Source organism: Epinephelus fuscoguttatus, linkage group LG17 (assembly GCF_011397635.1).
Source record: "Epinephelus fuscoguttatus linkage group LG17, E.fuscoguttatus.final_Chr_v1".
NCBI classification, from domain to species: domain Eukaryota; kingdom Metazoa; phylum Chordata; class Actinopteri; order Perciformes; family Serranidae; genus Epinephelus; species Epinephelus fuscoguttatus.
Window position 1 is genome coordinate 38,887,876 of NC_064768.1, and position 18,867 is coordinate 38,906,742.

Genomic DNA, 18,867 nt, shown 5'->3' on the forward strand with positions numbered 1-18,867 from the left:
CTGTAGTTGTTGCTCAGTTGAGTTTCTGCTCTGCAGCTTGTGTCTTTCAAAGTAAAATATCTGTCGAGAATCACAACAAACAAGACACAGATGAACAACACCCAATCGTTCTGCTTTAAACTAAAAACAGAGTTAAGTTTCTTCCTGTGCATGATTAAAAATCACTCTCACTATTTCAGCCTGGAATTTAGTTATCAGGTGTACCTGTCCTTTAACTGCTGTGTATGTTGAAGTGTCTCAACTTGTGGATAACTGACTTGCTAACTGAAGTATCAAGCATGGACAACTCCTGTGTGTGCAAGTGTTGACAGAGTATGAACCTGTTCTGACTAGCTTCAGTGTTTTTCCCAAAAAAAAAGTGTGTCAGACAAAACCACCGCAGACACCACTAATCACAGGAAGAACGTCACATGACATGTTGATAAAATATATGGATATTTACCTGTTATATTTCAGTGGAATGCAAAAGTTTGGGCACTCCTGGTCAAAATTTAATTTACTGTGAATAGTTTAGTGAGTGGAGGATGAACTGATCTCTTGTACAATTTTAGAGTAAAAAAAAATTAAAGGAGCATCATGCAAACGTTTGGACACCCCAAGACAGTTGAGCTCTCAGACAACTTTTCCCAGGGTCTCAGACCTTAATAAGCTTGTTAGGGCTCTGGCTTGCTCACAGTCATTGTTAGGAAAGGCCAGGTGATGTAAATTTCAAAGCTTTAGAAAGACTCTGACTCCTGAAACCTTGTCCCAACAATCAAGCAGCCATGGGCTCCTCTAAACAGCTGCCGAGCACTCTGATAGCCAAAAGACCTGATGGCCACAGAGCAGGAGAAGATTATAAGAAGACAGCAAAGTGTTTTCAGGGAGCTGTTTCCTCAGTTCATAATGTAGCAGTTAACAGGCAAAACATTCTCACTGCAACCTCGTCACATATCAGCGTTTTGGTCATGGACTTTCCACATGGCCAAATCATAACATGTCATGCCGCCATTAAACAACACCTGTTTTCTTTAGTTTCTAATGCCCAAGTGCCAGATTTCAACAATTTCAAAGTGAGACCAGGCTCTAAGAGGAACTGTGGAGGTCAGGTTGATGTCTGAAAGAGCAGGAAAACTTTCTGAGAGAGCTGCTTGTAGGATTGTTAGAAAGGCAAATCAAAACCCCCCTTTGACTCCAAAAGACCTGCAGGAAGACTTCTCAGACTCTGGAGTGGTGGTGCACTGTTCTACTGTGCAGCCACACCTGGACAAATATGACCTTCATGGAAGAGTCATCAGAAGAAAACCTTTCCTGTGTCCTCACCACAACATTCAGTGTCAGAAGTTTGCAAAGGAACATCGAAACAAGCCTGATGCTTTTTGGAAACAAGTCCTGTGGACTGATGAAGTAAAAATAGAACATTTTGGACGCAATGAGCAAATGTATGTTTGGAGACAAAACTGTTAAACAAGGGACTGGATGGATGATGCTTTGGGCTTGTGTTGCACCCAGTGGAACGGGAAACATTTCACAGGAAGAGGGAAGAATGGATTCAGTTAAATTCCAGCAAATTCTAAAGGCAAGCATCACAGCATCTGTAAAAAAAAAGTTGAAGATGGCTTCTACAACAGGACAATGAACCTAAACACACCTCCAAATCCAAAATGTACGACCTAAGAGGAGCAAGCTGAATGTTATGCCATGGCCCTCACAGTCCCCCGACCTGAACATCATTAAACATCTGTGGATAGAGCTCAAAGAGCAGAGCATGAAGATGGCCCAAGAATCTCACAGAGCTAGAAGCTATGGGGCCATTACGGTAGCAAAATAGCTGCAAATGCATATCTCAATCTGTGTGTGCGTTAACAGATTTTTACATCTTCATCTTCTAACCGCTTCATCCTCTTGAGGGTCGCGGGGGGGCTGGAGCCTATCCCAGCTGACAGGCAGGGTTCACCCTGGACAGGTCGCCAGACTATCGCAGGGCTGACACATAGAGACAAACAGCCATTCACGCTCACATTCACACCTACGGACAGTTTAGAGTTACCAATTAACCTACTGCCCAATCTGCATGTCTTTGGACTGTGGGAGGAAGCCGGAGTGCCCGGAGAGAACCCACGCTGACACGGGGAGAACATGCAAACTCCGCACAGAAGGGCTCCCACGCCTGGGATCGAACCGGCAACCCTCTTGCTGTGAGGCGAGAGTGCTAACCACCACACCACCGTGCCGCCCACAGATTTGTACATGTGTAAAATAATTTGTAAAAGCATAATAAAGTTTGTAAATGCGTACAAAAATCTGCAAATGTGTATTTAGAATCTGTGTGTGCGTAATCAGATATGTAAATGTGAAAAAAAAAAAAAATCTACAAATCTATATTCAGACTTGCAAGTGTATTGTGATCTGTAAATCTAACAATTCAATTACAATGATAATAATAATAATAATTAATATAAAGAATTGTTCACATGTGAACGGGCGGGGCTTTGAGTCTGAACGATGCTGCGCTTTAGCCAATCACAATGGAGGGGGCGCGGCTGAGACGTGCAGGTGTCCCCAGGAAATGTGTACCTACAGAAACAGCAAGCTCCACGTCCATAGCAACAACTCCACCCAAAACACCATCAGCTGCAGCCATTGATGCTTTCTAGACATCGTGATTTCCCATAATTGAATAAATACCACACATAGCAACACAAAACTGCTTTGCTAGCTCAATCATGTTGTAACTAAGATATCCGCTGGAAAAGATATTTTATTCACGGACCGTTTAATGAGTTATTACCTTATTTTTATACAGTCTATGGTTATTACAGACACCGCTAACGGCTAACATTAACAGCTAACGGTTAGCCCAGCTAATCTACAATAACCATGTTAACGTGCACACGGAAATAGTAACGTTTGTTCAATCATTGTGTTTATAGACTTAACAAACATCAGATTAGTCTACACGGTGATATAGTGACGTGAAAAATGTGATATATAGCTAAACTCTGCTGGTTTTCTACGTGAAGTATTTGTAAACAACACGGCGATTCCCTGGGGGCACCGCCGGAAGTGAAGGGCGTGAGGCCCCTGCACTTCCGTAAGTCAAAAAACTCCAGGCTGTGCCTCCAGAGGTAAAGGAAGAAAAAATTTTATTTATTTTATTTTATTTTTTTACCGATGGATTTCCAGATTGTATATAAGTCAATATGCTGAACCACTGTGATGGATTCAGAGTTTGCAGTGATGCCAATTATGTTCCGCCTCATTAGTTCACCGCATGGACCGAACCTGGCAACAACTGCAGCCGGCACAAACGTGATTGGTCAATATCACACGGACTACAAACAGCCTACAACCAGAAACCAGGGCTCTTCCGCTCTTCTTCCGGAGGCAAGATCTCCGGGGTTTGCCTACAGATTCTACATTCACTGAATGTAGAGTCTGTATATAGAGACTAATATTCATGTAACTGATAACATTAGAGAACACATTAACCAAGACATTCTTGTATTTAGTGTAGATATGTAAATATGCATTATAAAGCAGTGATCAGTTTCGCATGACGTGAAATTGCATTAAAAAATCATCAACGTACAGGTCGCTGCCATGGAGCACTTTTATGTCCCTACCAATGTGAAAATCAAACCTACGCCCTTGCCTCCAAGGCTGCAGCCTGCCCATACAACAACAAAACAGTGCGACAAAGTAGCGCCTGTGAGCCTGTGCTAAGGGAAACACATTGGCAGCTTGAGCCTGTCAGCCTGTGCTCAGGGTGACGCAAGCTTTGAGTTATAGACACGAATCTCACGCATTTGCGGATCTCACACGGCAGAAGAGTAGCAAAAATCAGGTGTACAAAGAGAGCCAATTGAGAGGCCCGACTGAGTTAAAGCTAAAGACATAGGTATTTACAAATCTGTCTACATATTTACGGATCTCTGTACGCATTTGCAGATCTGTGTACAGATTTACAGATCACAATATACTTGTAAATCTGAATACAGATTTGTAGAATTTTTTACGCATGTGCAAATCTGATTACGCACACACAGATTGAGATAGGCATTTGCAGCTATTTTGCTACCATAATGGCCCCATAGAAGCCTTTTGCAGGAAGAATGGGTGAAAATCCTCCAAACAAGAACTGAGAGACTCTGAGCTGGATACAAAAAGTGTTTAGAAGCTGTGATACTTGCCAAAGGGGGCGCTACTGAGCACTGACCATGCAGGGTGCCCAAACTTTCGCTTCAGGCCCTTTTGTCTTTTTTTGTTATTTTCAAATCTAAAAGATTGAAATTAAAAAGTCATCTTACTTAAATTACTGAAGAAATGTTTCATCTTTAACTCCATGCCTTTTGGAAATCAGCTCATCTTCTACTTATTTAACTTCTCACAGTAAAATAAATTTTGACCAGAGGTGCCCAAACCTTTGCATGCCACTGTATCTGGCAGAAAAAAAGACTTCAAACATGACATGACAAGAAACATAGAGGAACTAAAGATATGAGAGTTTGGGTTAAAAACTTCAGTCCTCACAGCGTATGTAGAGTCCAGCCAATATCAGAAGGTACATCACTGCCAGAGTCACTGCAGTAACACTGAAACTCCTTCTTTTGACAGCTGCAGGGTTCTTTGGAGTGCGTGGTCCTACAGAGGCAACAGACATAGAGAACATGTTTCATGATGCTTGTTTGGAGGTTAAAGTGGCCTCTTTGAACTGTGGCGTCTTTGTTACTGCTTGTCACTCTCTCCATAAGAATCATGACTCATGTAGCACCAGATTACAGCACCAAGACTCCTGATAATGACCCACAGTGAATGATGGGTGATGGTGCATTGACTGAGTCCTGATTTATCACTCTATATCCTATTTTCACAACGCCACACAAGAACTGACATCAACTTCCTGTTTATAATATTCATCATTTTAGACTTACTGGCTTTTTGTGACTGGAGATCAGCGTGATGCTCTTCATCCTGGACGATCTCCACCTGATCCTCCTCTCCCTCTCCTCTGTTCTGTTGGACGTCTCTAGTATGTCTCACATTCAGGCTCAAATCAGGTGCGGCAAGTGCATCAGCGGACATCTTGAACAAGCTAAACTTAACTGAACCTTCCTCTGTCACTGTTGACTTTGAGCTGGGCGACCTTCAAGACAGGAAGTGAGGGCAGGACAAACCACTAACACAGATGCACACATGAACACATTAACGGTAGATGAGCAGCTCCACGTAATTTGAGTTGACTTAAATGTTGGCATTCAGTTGTTTAGTCACTGGAACTGTAAAAACTGTCCGATAAACTTTGAATCTAAAACACAACGCATGTTTTTATTTATTCCCTGACTTTGACACTGGGGACATACAAACCCATATTTGTGCATAACTACATTCACACATCTCTGACATAGGAAATGAAATGCAACCGGTCAGTTATTTTTGTCCTGTCTGGTGGGTGAAGTAAAACGACAAGTTTAGGTGACAGGGACAATGTTTTAGATAAAGAAAAGAAAAGAGATGACAGAAAATCTTCCTCACTGACACGCAGCCAGGTTCTGTGATAATTACCTGAAGTTCAGCTGGAAGAAATGAAGGATTCGCTCTGCTACATGCACGACTAGTAACATACAGAGAGCAGATAATGTTACAAAACAGTGTGGAGGAGCAGAGAAATAAGATCCCAGATGAGTTATCTGGGGCCAGGTCGCACGAGCAGCAGGCAAAGCAAAGCACCCCAGACGTCCCTCTCCCCAGCAATGCTTTCCAGCTCCTCCTAGGAGATCCCCAGGTGTTCCCAGGCCAGATGAGATATATAATCCCTCCAGTGTGTTCTGGGTCTGCTCCTGGGCCTCCTACAAGTGGGACATATCCGGAAGACCTCTAAAGAGCCGTGCCCAGGAGGATCCTGATCAGATGCCTGAACCACTTCAACTGATCCCTTTCGATGTGAAGGAGCAGCGGCTCTACTCCGAGCTCCCTCCGGATGTCTGAGCTCCTCTCCCTATTCCTAAGGCTGAGTGCTGCCACCCCGCGGAGGAAACTCCTTTTGACCGCTTGTATCCGCAATCTCATTGTTTTGGTCACTACCCAGAGCTCATGACCATAGGTGAGGGCTGGGATGTAGATGGACCAGTAAATCACAAGCGTGCCTTCTGGCTCAGCTCCCTCTTCACCACGACAGTCCAGCGCAGTCCCTGCTTCACTGCAGATGCCGCATCAAACCGCTGATCCATCCCACGCTCCATTCTACCCTCACTCGTGAACAAGACCCAGACATACTTGAACCCCCTCGCTTGAGGCAGTAACGCTCTCCCAACCCAGAGGGGGCAATCCACCGGCTTCCGACAGAGAACCATGGCCTCAGACTTGGAAGTGCTGACTCTCATACCGACCGCTTCACTCTCACACTGCTCCAGTGCATGCTGGAGGTCACGGTGTGATGAAGCCAACAGAACCGTTATACAGGGACCAGATGGCTTGGAGCAGCCAGCCTGGTACCCTGTAGTCCCACAGTACCCCCCCACAGGACCCCCCATGAGACGTGGTCATAAGCCTTCTCCAAGTCCACAAAGCACATGTAGACTGGATGGACAAACTCTCACGACCCTCCAGCAGCCTCATAAGGGTAAAGAGCTGGTCCACTGATCCACGGCCAGGACAGAATCCACATTGCTCCTCCTGAAGCCGAGGTACAACAATCAGTCGGAGCCTCCTTTCCAGCACCCTGGAGTAAACTTTACCCATGAGGCTGAGCAGTGTGATACCCTGATAGTTGGAGCACACCCTCAGGTCCCCTTCTTTGAAAATGGGAAGGTGTAGGCTGCAGGTGTTTCAAAGGAAACGCAGGAAAAAGTCAAACTGAATCCAAATGTAATGTTTTTATTGACCTTTATTATAATAATGCTGAAGGACTACAGAGTCAGTGCTCATGTAAAGCTGTGTGGAAGACTTCCAACCACATTGTTCAGTATGAAGGGCAGAGGAACAACATCTGTGTAATCCAGGTTACTTAGCATGCAGCACAGAATAAAGAAATGAACACATGGAAAATCTATATTGGTCAGATTTGGCAAAGCTGATGGCAGCACCACCCACCCTCATCCAAGGATACAAGAACCCTATTTCTCACAGATCCAGTTCTTAGACTCATAATATCGACTCTGTGTCCATTGTCCTTGGTCACTGCAGCATGTTGCAGCGTGCTGGTGTGTGTCAGAGGTTGGTAGTCCTGGTGCCCAGAACCTGGAGGACAAATAAAATGTTGTCCTTTTAAACAGGGCTGAAACAACTGATTATTTTCAATTTGAAGCCAACTGTTGAATTTTACTTGAAATATTGCTTTTATACAGTATAGTGTAAATAGTAGTATGGTAATATAGAGCTGGTTCATCAAGCAGCTCGACACTTCCTCACAGGTCCTGTAATCTAATTCAGTTTCTGAAGACCATTAAAAAACACACACATTGATAACAATTACAAACTCTTTTCATTCTACTTTTTAAAGCGTACTTATTTTATTGACAGACAGTAACTTGGGTAGAAACGTGATTGAAGCAAAAAATCTTTCAGGTGTCTCACGTTTCTGTCAGCGGTGATCCGTCCATCCATTCATATCTCTCTATCGATGTTTCCCATAGACCAATCCAGGACTCTCCACGCACATTCAGCTCAGCGACATAGTTCTAGTCGTTGACAAGAGACAAAAATCAGCCACAGCTAACAGAGTCAGAGCAGGTTGAAGTGCAGACACTTTTTCCAAAGTAACGAAAATATCTGGCAAGAATCACAACAAATAAGACACAGACCAATGACACCCAATCGTTCTGCTTTAAACTAAAAAACTAAAACAGAGTTAAGTTTCTTCCTGTATTGATGTTTGGTCATGGACTTTCCTCGTCCACATACTACGTTCAAGGTACCCTGGGTGTGTTGGTTGTTGACGTTTTGGGACACCATGTCAACTTCAGCCTGTTACATGGATCGTCTTCTTTCAAAATACACTTCTGTTTTTACAGGAAATTTACGTCGGTACAACACTGCGAGTTGACATTTTTTTCCTTCAACAACAATAACACATGGTTAGGTTTGGGTAAAAAACAGGATTTGGCTTTAAAATCTTAGGGGACACAAACACTGCTCTCTAGGGTGAAAGTCTGTGTTTCATCCCTCCCATTCAGACTTTTGCCTCCTTAACTTTTGTCCTTGTCCCGCTGCGTTTCCTCCTGACACCGCTGGGAGGCATTAAATATAACAGCAACGGCTACGTATCATGCCGTCATTAAACAACACCTGTTTTCTTTCATTTCTAATGCCGCAAGTCACTGCCCAAGTGCCAGATTTCAACGATTCCAAAGTGAGACCAGGCTCTAAGAGGAACTGTGGAGGTCAAGTTGAGGTCTGGAAGACCAGGAAAACTTTCTGAGAGAGCTGCTTGTAGGATTGTTAGAAAGGCAAATCAAACCCCCCCTTTGACTGCAAAAGACCTGCAGGAAGATTTATCACACACTGGAGTGGTGGTGCACTGTTCTACCGTGCAGACACACCTGTACAAATATGACCTTCATGGAAGAGTCATCAGAAGAAAACCTTTCCTGTGTCCTCACCACAACATTCAGTGTCAGAAGTTTGCAAAGGAACATCGAAACAAGCCTGATGCTTTTTGGAAACAAGTCCTGTGGACTGATGAAGTTAAAATAGAACATTTTGGACGCAATGTGCAAATGTATGTTTGGAGACAAAACTGTTGAACACGGGGGTGGATGGATGATGCTTTGGGCTTGTGTTGCACCCAGTGGAACGGGAAACATTTCACAGGAAGAGGGAAGAATGGATTCAGTTAAATTCCAGCAAATTCTAAAGGCAAGCATCACAGCATCTGTAAAAAAAAGTTGAAGATGGCTTCTACAACAGGACAATGAACCTACCCCCACCTCCAAATCCAAAATGTACGACCTAAGAGGAGCAAGCTGAATGTTATGCCATGGCCCTCACAGTCCCCCGACCTAAACATCATTAAACATCTGTGGATAGAGCTCAAAGAGCAGAGCATGAAGACGGCCCAAGAACCTCACAGAGTTAGAAGCCTTTTGCAGGAAGAATGGGTGAAAATCCTCCAAACAAGAATTTAAAAACTCTGAGCTGGATACAGAAAGTGTTTAGAAGCTGTGATACTTGCCAAAGGGGGCGCTACTGAGCACTGACCATGCAGGGTGCCCAAACTTTCGCTTCAGGCCCTTTTGCCTTTTTTGTTATTTTGAAACTGTAAAAGATTGAAATTAAAAAGTCATCTTACTTAAATTACTGAAGAAATGTTTCATTTTTAACTCCATGCCATTTGGAAATCAGGTCATCTTCTACTTATTTAAATTATTAATTTATGAAATTCCAGTATCCCTTGTGGAGAGAATTAAAAGGTCGGTTAGCTCCTATATTAGGAAGTGGTTGGCGCTGCTAGGTGCACAAGTAGTGTTGCACTCCATGCCTTTTGGAGATCATGTCATCTTCTACTTATTTAACTACTCACAGTAAAATAAATTTTGACCAGAGGTGCCCAAACCTTTGCATGCCACTGTATCTAGCAGAAAAAAAGGCCTCAAACATGACATGACAAGAAACATAGAGGAACTCAAGATATGAGTGTTTGGATTAAAAACTTCGGTAACATTTCATAAGTCAGCCCGCGTTTTAGAGTGTATTTCTCGCCCACTTTCCTGGGAGTTAGCGTATAATTCCCGGGAACTTACATGTACTTTCCCAGAAGTTAGAGCATAATTCCTCCCGGTCAGTTACCACATACTTTCCAGGGAGTTAGAGCATAATACCTCCTGGTCACTTGGCACATACTTCCTCAGGAGTTAGAGTATCCCTCGCGGTCACTTACCACATACTTTCCACGGAGTTAGTATATAACGACGCGGTCACTTACCACATACTTCCTCGGGAGTTAGAGTATAACTCGTCACTTATGTAATTTCCCAAAACTTACGGTTTAATTTCCTTATATGAATCTATATATGTATGAGGTGCAGTAAAAACAAATGCTTTTGCCCTTTGCTCATGGCAGTTGATTCAGTCACTTTTATGTGGCCTATGTGTCATCAGGCAATTTCACCTACACTCCAGGGTTTTAATATTTATGTTTTGTTTACATTTCATTGAATGAGTTTGAATATGAATATGTCAAGAAATGGGTCTATATTCTGCAAATTGCCTAATTAACGGGCAGGCTGGAGTACAAAGCAAACATACCTCTCTCAAGTGCACATCTCTGGAAGTCTTGTAGTGCCATCTGAGGACGAAACACAAACAATACAGTAATGTAATAATATAGCCTACATATATCTTAAAATACACAATAATGAGTCATGAAAAGGTATAAAATGTTTTTATTATTTAATTACACAGAAACCACATGGCAAGTGCTGTTCTCACATCAACAGCGTACTTTCACCAAAACTTACAGAGAAACTAGGCAGTACTTTCCACCTAAGTATATACTAACAAAAGAGACAGGGCTGGATTACGAAGTGTGCACTGTTTGCCCGTCCTTAGTCTGAAAGTACTGGGTAATTTCCCCAAAACTTACAGTGAAACCAGGCAGTACTTTCCATCTAAGTATATACTAACAGAAGAGACCGGGCTGGATTATGAAGTTTGCACTGTTTGCCTGTCCTTAGTCTGTAGCGTGGCTCTCAGATGTTAACCCTTTAAAAACAGTTAGTTCAATGCTTCACAAGGTAACAATATTACCAGCAAATAATACAAAGACGAATCAAAGTGTCCCTGACAAAAAAATAACAGAGTTCCACTGGTTGTCTTATTCAAGTTCAGTTTTGTTCCTTCTGTTATAAACTGTTCAGTTTAGTTTTAATCATTTATTGTGACAAATACACTTTACACACTACATGCACGACTAGTAACATACAGAGAGCAGATAATGTTACAGAACAGTGTGGAGGAGCAGAGAAATAAGATCCCAGATGAGTTATCCGGGGCCAGGTCGCAGTGGCAGCAGGCAAAGCAAAGCACCCCAGACATCCCTCTCCCCAGCAATGCTTTCCAGCTCCTCCTAGGAGATCCCCAGGTGTTCCCAGGCCAGATGAGATATATAATCCTCCAGTTTGTTCTGGGTCTGCCCCTGGGCCTCCTACAAGTGGGACATATCCGGAAGACCTCTAACGAGAGGTGCCCAGGAGGATCCTGATCAGATGCGAGAACCACTTCAACTGATCCCTTTCGATGTGAAGGAGCAGCGGCTCTTCTCGAGCTCCTCCAGATGTCCCAGCTCCTCCCTCTATCTCTACGGCTGAGTGCTGCCACCCCGCGGAGGAAACTCCTTTTGACCGCTTGTATCTGCAATCTCATTCTTTTGGTCACTACCCAGAGCTCATGACCATAGTTGAGGGTTGGTTCGTAGATGGACCAGTAAATCACAAGCGTGCCTTCTGGCTCAGCTCCCTCCTCACCACGATGGTCCAGCGCAGTCCCTGCTTCACTGCAGATGCCGCATCAAACCGCTGATCCATCCCATGCTCCATTCTACCCTCACTCGTGAACAAGACCCAGACATACTTGAACCCCCTCGCTTGAGGCAGTAACGCTCTCCCAACCCAGAGGGGGCAATCCACCGGCTTCCGACAGAAAACCATGGCCTCAGATTTGGAAGTGCTGACTCTCATCCCAACCGCTTCGCTCTCACACCGCCCCAGTGCATGCTGGAGGTCATGGTGTGATGAAGCCAACAGAACCGTCATACAGGGACCGGATGGCTTGGAGCAGCCAGCCTGGTACCCCGTAGTCCCACAGTACCCCCCACAGGACCCCCCATGAGACGTGGTCATAAGCCTTCTCCAAGTCCACAAAGCACATGTAGACTGGATGGACAAACTCCCACGACCCCTCAGCAGCCTCATAAGGGGAAAGAGCTGGTCCACTGATCCACGGCCAGGACGGAATCCACATTGCTCCTCCTGAAGCCGAGGTACAACAATCGGTCGGAGCCTCCTTTTACAGCACCCTGGAGTAAACTTTACCCATGAGGCTGAGCAGTGTGATACCCTGATAGTTGGAGCACACCCTCAGGTCCCCTTCTTTGAAAATGGGAAGGTGTAGGCTGCAGGTGTTTCAAAGGAAACGCAGGAAAAAGTCAAACTGAATCCAAATGTAATGTTTTTATTGACCTTTATTATAATAATGCTGAAGGACTACAGAGTCAGTGCTCATGTAAAGCTGTGTGGAAGACTTCCAACCACATTGTTCAGTATGAAGGGCAGAGGAACAACATCTGTGTAATCCAGGTTACTTAGCATGCAGCACAGAATAAAGAAATGAACACATGGAAAATGTATATTGGTCAGATTTGGCAAAGCTGATGGCAGCACCACCCACCCTCATCCAAGGATACAAGAAATCTATTTCTCACAGATCCAGTTCTTAGACTCAGATAACTGACTCTGTGTCCATTGTCCTTGGTCACTGCAGCATGTTGCAGCCTTCCAGTAAGTGTCAGAGGTTGGTAGTCCTGGTGCCCAGAACCTGGAGGACAAATAAAATGTTGTCCTTTTAAACAGGGCTGAAACAACTGATTATTTTCAATTTGAAGCAAACTGTTGAATTTTACCTGAAATATTGATTTTATCTGTAATCCATCAAATTATTGTAATAACTGGTTGAAGATTCAGTTTGGTTAATGGATGTTATCTGTAATGGCTGCCAATGAAAGAATGAAACCTTGTTCAGAACTCCCATCTTTCAGTTTACAGTCATTTAGGGGATTTGTACTTTGAAGAATCATCCCTCAAAACAGACTGCCATTGTTTTTCTGATATCTATAGCACCATTAATAATGTTTACAGGAAGACTATTTGATGCAGCACCTCAGTCGGCTATTGGCATGAATTGTCTCTGAGGCTGACTCTGAGCACCGTCTCCAGCTTCATCTCAACACGTCCATGGGACTGATGCTCATATTTAGTTTTTTCTCATGTTACCTCCACTTGTGTGAACAACAGAGAAGAAGAAAACAGAGATGGTCCTTCATGCAGCAAAAAACCTTTCAGGTGTCTCACGTTTGTGACAGCGGTGATCCGTCCATCCATTGCCATCCCCATCCTCTGTCTGTCCATGTTTCCAGTAGACCAATCCAGGACTCTCCACGCACATTCAGCTCAGTGACAAACTTCTAGTCATTGGCAAGAGACAAAAATCAGCCACAGCTAACAGAGTCAGAGCAGGTTGAAGTGCAGACACTTTACTAGAATCAACAGTCGATGAACACTCACCTGTTCCCCTTTGTTGTTTATGATCACCAGATCTGCTCCTCTCTGCCGACAGTCAGCTCTGCTTTGTCCCCAAGTTTTCTCTTCCTTAGATTTAAAGTAACAGCTGCTTCCAAATCTGCTCCATCCATCAGGACACCACTTCCCTTAATGTCAAACAAGTGTTTTAAAGAGAGATTTCACTTCAGTACTGTCACTTAGTTAAAGCTCTTTCTTAACTTCCATGTTTCCCTTTCAGGTTGTTTACTCTGTAAATACTTTAAGTTTTCACTCAGAAATATGTCAGTTTTTAAACTGTTCTCACCTTCAATTTTGTCCTTCAGCTGCTTCACTTCATCCTGTAACTGACTGCAGTGGACTGATGCGTCTTGAGAACAACAACAGATCAAAGTAAGACAGTATGGAAATATTTGTGATTAGTCTTCAGTGTGAAGGTGGATCCTGTTTTATGGTATTTTGAAACTGATCTTACTTGAAATTTGTTTTTGGAGCTGGCTGTAGTTGTTGCTCAGTTGGTTGTATCTGCTCTGCAGATCGTCTTTGACTGAAAGATAAGACGAGACCTTTATTTCAACCCAGAGGGGACAGTGGGTGTGAAACATCCATGTTTTCACAGACATAGATGTAAACTCTAGCTGTAACTTGACTGGTGTGTGGAGGCATACAGCCACGGGGATGTTATTCTGGTTATAACTCAGCTTCAGCTGAATGTTAACACAGAATGAGGACTGTCGAATTTGTCCCCCTTTTTCTTTCATTGTATTTGTGTTAGGAAGCGACAGCTTAACAGGCAGTATGAACCGTGGGAATGATGACAGCGACTGATAGCTATAGCAGCAAATATTTGGCATGTCATTGTTATATAAAGACAGACCTAGAAATCATGAGGCTGAAACTCCTCACCATCTGAGTTCACCACTGAGTGTTGTGTTTTATCTTACAGAGTATAGATGAGAGGATGATTCCTGTCATCATCAGGAGGCACAGCACTCCCAGACAATATGCAGCTACCCTGAGAGGCCTCCTTTGGATGGCTGGAGGATGCTTCTCAGTGTGCGGTCCTAAGGTGGCAAAACACACACACACACACACACACACACACACACACACACACACACACACACACACACACACACACACACACACACACACACACACAGTTTCTGTCATTCCCGTTATGATAACATACTCAGCAGCTTCATTGATCTCTGGTTCAGTGACATTTGTCAGACACACTTTAAACAAGTCATTTAAACACTCTGATGTGAACCACTTATAGTTTTAAAGCAAAACAAATATGGCGTCATCTGAAATGTCTGAACTGCACAAATGACTCACAACAAAAAGCTGTCATAGTGATTTTCCCTCTTCAGTCTCTGATTCTTGGCTCTGTATTGATAATGATATTCAGCAGACCTCGTCACGCTGCACTTCCCTTTCACCGACCGTGGTTACTCTGCACGCTGTTGTTACACTGTCTTTACCAGAACTGATACTTCCTCAGATCTCAGAGTTGAAACTTGTCAGTTAAATGATACCATAAACAAAGACGATGATGCAGTGATGCGTGATAAAATATTACATCGAGCTTGTGTTTGAAATAAGTGACAGAACAGCTGCAGATGAGTCGTCTACCCAGAGAGCTCTGCTACTCTCTCTTTAGCCGATCATTGTGCGGCTAACTACAGAGGTTCATACTGTACGTGTAGGTCTGTCAGAACAAACATAGAGACAGAGACATTTCTACTGTGTGCTTCCAAACACACACACACACACACACACACACACACACATACACACACATATAAAGCAGAAACTGTAATGGTAAGGACTAAAATTATAACAGCACTCATAAAAAATGGGAACTGAGGAAACCCTTTCATTGGTAGGGAAACACCAGAGGCAGCATAAAAACAATTTTACATCAATAAATAAGAAAATAAATCAGTTAAAATAAATAATAGAAGAATATGCCAGCTCAAAAAAACAATGCCAACACTAATTCTGGTGATTAGTTCGTGTAATTTCTCACTTACCTCCTTCGTGTGACTGAATATCAGTGTGATTATTCCCGATAGCGTCCGTATTCTCGTAGATATCCGCCTGCCTTTCCTCCCACTCCACTGTGTCCTCCTGCACCTGTCTGTTGTATCTCACCTTCTTTGATAAATCTGGTGTGGCGTAAATATCTGAGGACATCTTGAGAGGACAAACTGTAGCTGCACTTTATGTACAGTTTACTGCGTTGTGTTCAACGCTTACTAAGCTGCTGTGAAACTTTAATGTATACTAGTGAAGTATAGCAGTAACGTAGCGCACTGCACTGATGCTGCTGCCAGTGTTTGATCGTCTGTCTTTTGTCTGGTTTCAGTTGAGAACACAAAGGAAGTACCAGCACCCACACACACACAAACACACACACTCACACACACTCACACACACACACACACACACACACACACACACACTTTCATTTATTCACTCATTTCAGGTTAAAACTTGATAACTCTAGTTTGGTGGTCAGACAAACTTTAAATATATTGTTGTAAAACTTTTTCATAGTTCAGTTAAAAAGTTTAGTTTGGTGTGGTATAACAGTATGCATCTATTTATAGATCTACCAACACATTTATTCACAACTACACACACACACACACACACACACACACACACACACACAACGGATTGGCAAAATGGCTAAAACAGGAAATTAGATTTTCTCAATAATTTCTGTTGCCAAAACTGAAACTGTTTCCTAACTAAGCTGTCGTGTTTAGTGAAGTTAAACTTTGAAATTTGATGACTCAAAATATTCATCGGGTGGGAGAACTGATTATTGTTCTGTGAATTTGTCACGACTTGGGCTGGACCCAAATGCAGGCGGACAAGGGTAAGTTTAAAATGTTTATTGAGTCAAGGGGGTATTGCAAGCGTGGCAGAGGTGGCAGAGGGTGGCGGTTGGCTGTGGCTGGCAGGAGATCCTGGACAGAGAACAATTATTTAACAACAAACAAAAGCAGGCAGAGGCTAAGCTGGGCCCAAACTTTGGCCCTTTTGCCTTTTTGTTATTTTGAAACTGTGAAAGATTGAAATTAAAAGTCATCTTACTTAAATTACTGAAGAAATGTTTCATCTTTAACTCCATGCCTTTTGGAAATCAGCTCATCTTCTACTTATTTAACTTATTAATTTATGAAATTCCAGTATCCCTTGTGGAGAGAATTAAAGGTCAGTTAGCTCCTATATTAGGAAGTGGTTGGCGCTGCTAGGTGCACAAGTAGTGTTGCACTCCATGCCTTTTGGAGATCATGTCATCTTCTACTTATTTAACTACTCACAGTAAAATAAATTTTGACCAGAGGTGCCCAAACCTTTGCATGCCACTGTATCTAGCAGAAAAAAAGGCCTCAAACATGACATGACAAGAAACATAGAGGAACTAAAGATATGAGTGTTTGGATTAAAAACTTCGGTAACATTTCATAAGTCAGCCCGCGTTTTAGAGTGTATTTCTCGCCCACTTTCCTGGGAGTTAGCGTATAATTCCCGGGAACTTACATGTACTTTCCCAGAAGTTAGAGCATAATTCCTCCCGGTCAGTTACCACATACTTTCCAGGGAGTTAGAGCATAATACCTCCTGGTCACTTGGCACATACTTCCTCAGGAGTTAGAGTATCCCTCGCGGTCACTTACCACATACTTTCCACGGAGTTAGTATATAACGACGCGGTCACTTGGCACATACTTCCTCGGGAGTTAGAGTATCCCTCGTGGTCACTTAGCACATGCTTTCCCGGGAGTTAGAGTATAACTCGTCACTTATGTAATTTCCCAAAACTTACGGTTTAATTTCCTTATATGAATCTATATATGTATGAGGTGCAGTAAAAACAAATGCTTTTGCCCTTTGCTCATGGCAGTTGATTCAGTCACTTTTATGTGGCCTATGTGTCATCAGGCAATTTCACCTACACTCCAGGGTTTTAATATTTATGTTTTGTTTACATTTCATTGAATGAGTTTGAATATGAATATGTCAAGAAATGGGTCTATATTCTGCAAATTGCCTAGTGCTTGGGCAGGCTGGAGTACAAAGCAAACTTACCTCTCTCAAGTGCACATCTCTGGAAGTCTTGTAGTGCCATCTGAGGACGAAACACAAACAATACAGTAATGTAATAATATAGCCTACATATATCTTAAAATACACAATAATGAGTCATGAAAAGGTATAAAATGTTTTTATTATTGAATTACACAGAAACCACATGGCAAGTGCTGTTCTCACATCAACAGCGTACTTTCACCAAAACTTACAGAGAAACTAGGCAGTACTTTCCACCTAAGTATATACTAACGAAAGAGACAGGGCTGGATTACGAAGTGTGCACTGTTTGCCCGTCCTTAGTCTGAAAGTACTGGGTAATTTCCCCAAAACTTACAGGGAAAGCAGGCAGTACTTTCCATCTAAGTATATACTAACAAAAGAGACCGGGCTGGATTATGAAGTTTGCACTGTTTGCCTGTCCTTAGTCTGTAGTGTGGCTCTCAGATGTTAACCCTTTAAAAACAGTTAGTTCAATGCTTCACAAGGTAACAATATTACCAGAAAATAATACAAAGACGAATCAAAGTGTCCCTGACAAAAAATAACAGAGTTCCACTGGTTGTCTTATTCAAGTTCAGTTTTGTTCCTTCTGTTATAAACTGTTCAGTTTAGTTTTAATCATTTATTGTGACAAATACACTTTTTAAGTCACAAGTCAAGTGGAAAAGCTTGTTGTGATACTACTACCACACTGGAGTGTGATGCTCAAGTGATTGAGATAGAAGAATGGATGGGCTCCTGTGGATAATGGGTGATCTTGATCCAACTCCTTGGGTCAAGATCACCTCGGTCTAAACAGGTGAGGTTTTTGAGATCCTATGGAGAATTACATGTGGATTTGAGATTCTACCTGATGAGAGAGATGGCGAGCCACCCATGAACCTGATCTCTGCCTTGAGCCAAGGAGATCAAGATCACCTATTATCCGCAGGAGCCCATCCATTCTTCTATCTCCATCACTTGAGCATTACACTCCAGCGTGGTGTGACTTGTGACTTAAAAAGTGTATTTGTCACAATAAATGATTAAAACTAAACTGAACAGTTTATAACAGAAGGAACAAAACTGAACTTGAATAAGACAACCAGTGGAACTCTGTTTTTTTTTTTTTGTCAGGGACACTTTGATTCGTCTTTGTATTATTTTCTGGTAATATTGTTACCTTGTGAAGCATTGAACTAACTGTTTTTAAAGAGTTAACATCTGAGAGCCACGCTACAGACTAAGGACAGGCAAACAGTGCAAACTTCATTATCCAGCCCGGTCTCTTTTGTTGGTATATACTTAGATGGAAAGTACTGCCTGGTTTCACTGTAAGTTTTGGGGAAATTACCCAGTACTTTCAGACTAAGGACAGGCAAACAGTGCAAACTTCATTATCCAGCCCGGTCTCTTTTGTTAGTATATACTTAGGTGGAAAGTACTGCCTATAAATTTTGGGGAATTACCCAGTACTTTCAGACTAAGGACTGGCAAATAGTGCACACTTCACAATCCAGCCCTG

At 42.7% G+C, this 18,867-nt stretch overlaps 1 protein-coding gene across 14 annotated transcripts in view; it reads right to left on the bottom strand.

Annotated features, from left to right (window-relative positions):
• Positions 1 to 18,867, bottom strand: part of LOC125904606 (C-type lectin domain family 2 member B-like) — a 57,621-nt gene that overhangs the window by 9,582 nt on the left and 29,172 nt on the right. For 4 of the 14 annotated variants that reach the window (XM_049602142.1, XM_049602143.1, XM_049602139.1 and 1 more), the window contains one exon: positions 4,513 to 4,623. The exons of 8 other annotated variants lie outside the window; for them this stretch is intronic. In XM_049602142.1, the coding sequence (XP_049458099.1) occupies positions 4,513 to 4,623 (111 nt within the window). Of the gene's footprint in view, positions 1 to 4,512; positions 4,624 to 4,913; positions 5,153 to 13,557; positions 13,621 to 13,725; positions 13,798 to 14,194; positions 14,315 to 15,289; positions 15,607 to 18,867 lie in introns of those variants that run through there. 2 more of the 14 variants (XM_049602137.1, XM_049602140.1) reach the window with 2 other exon arrangements.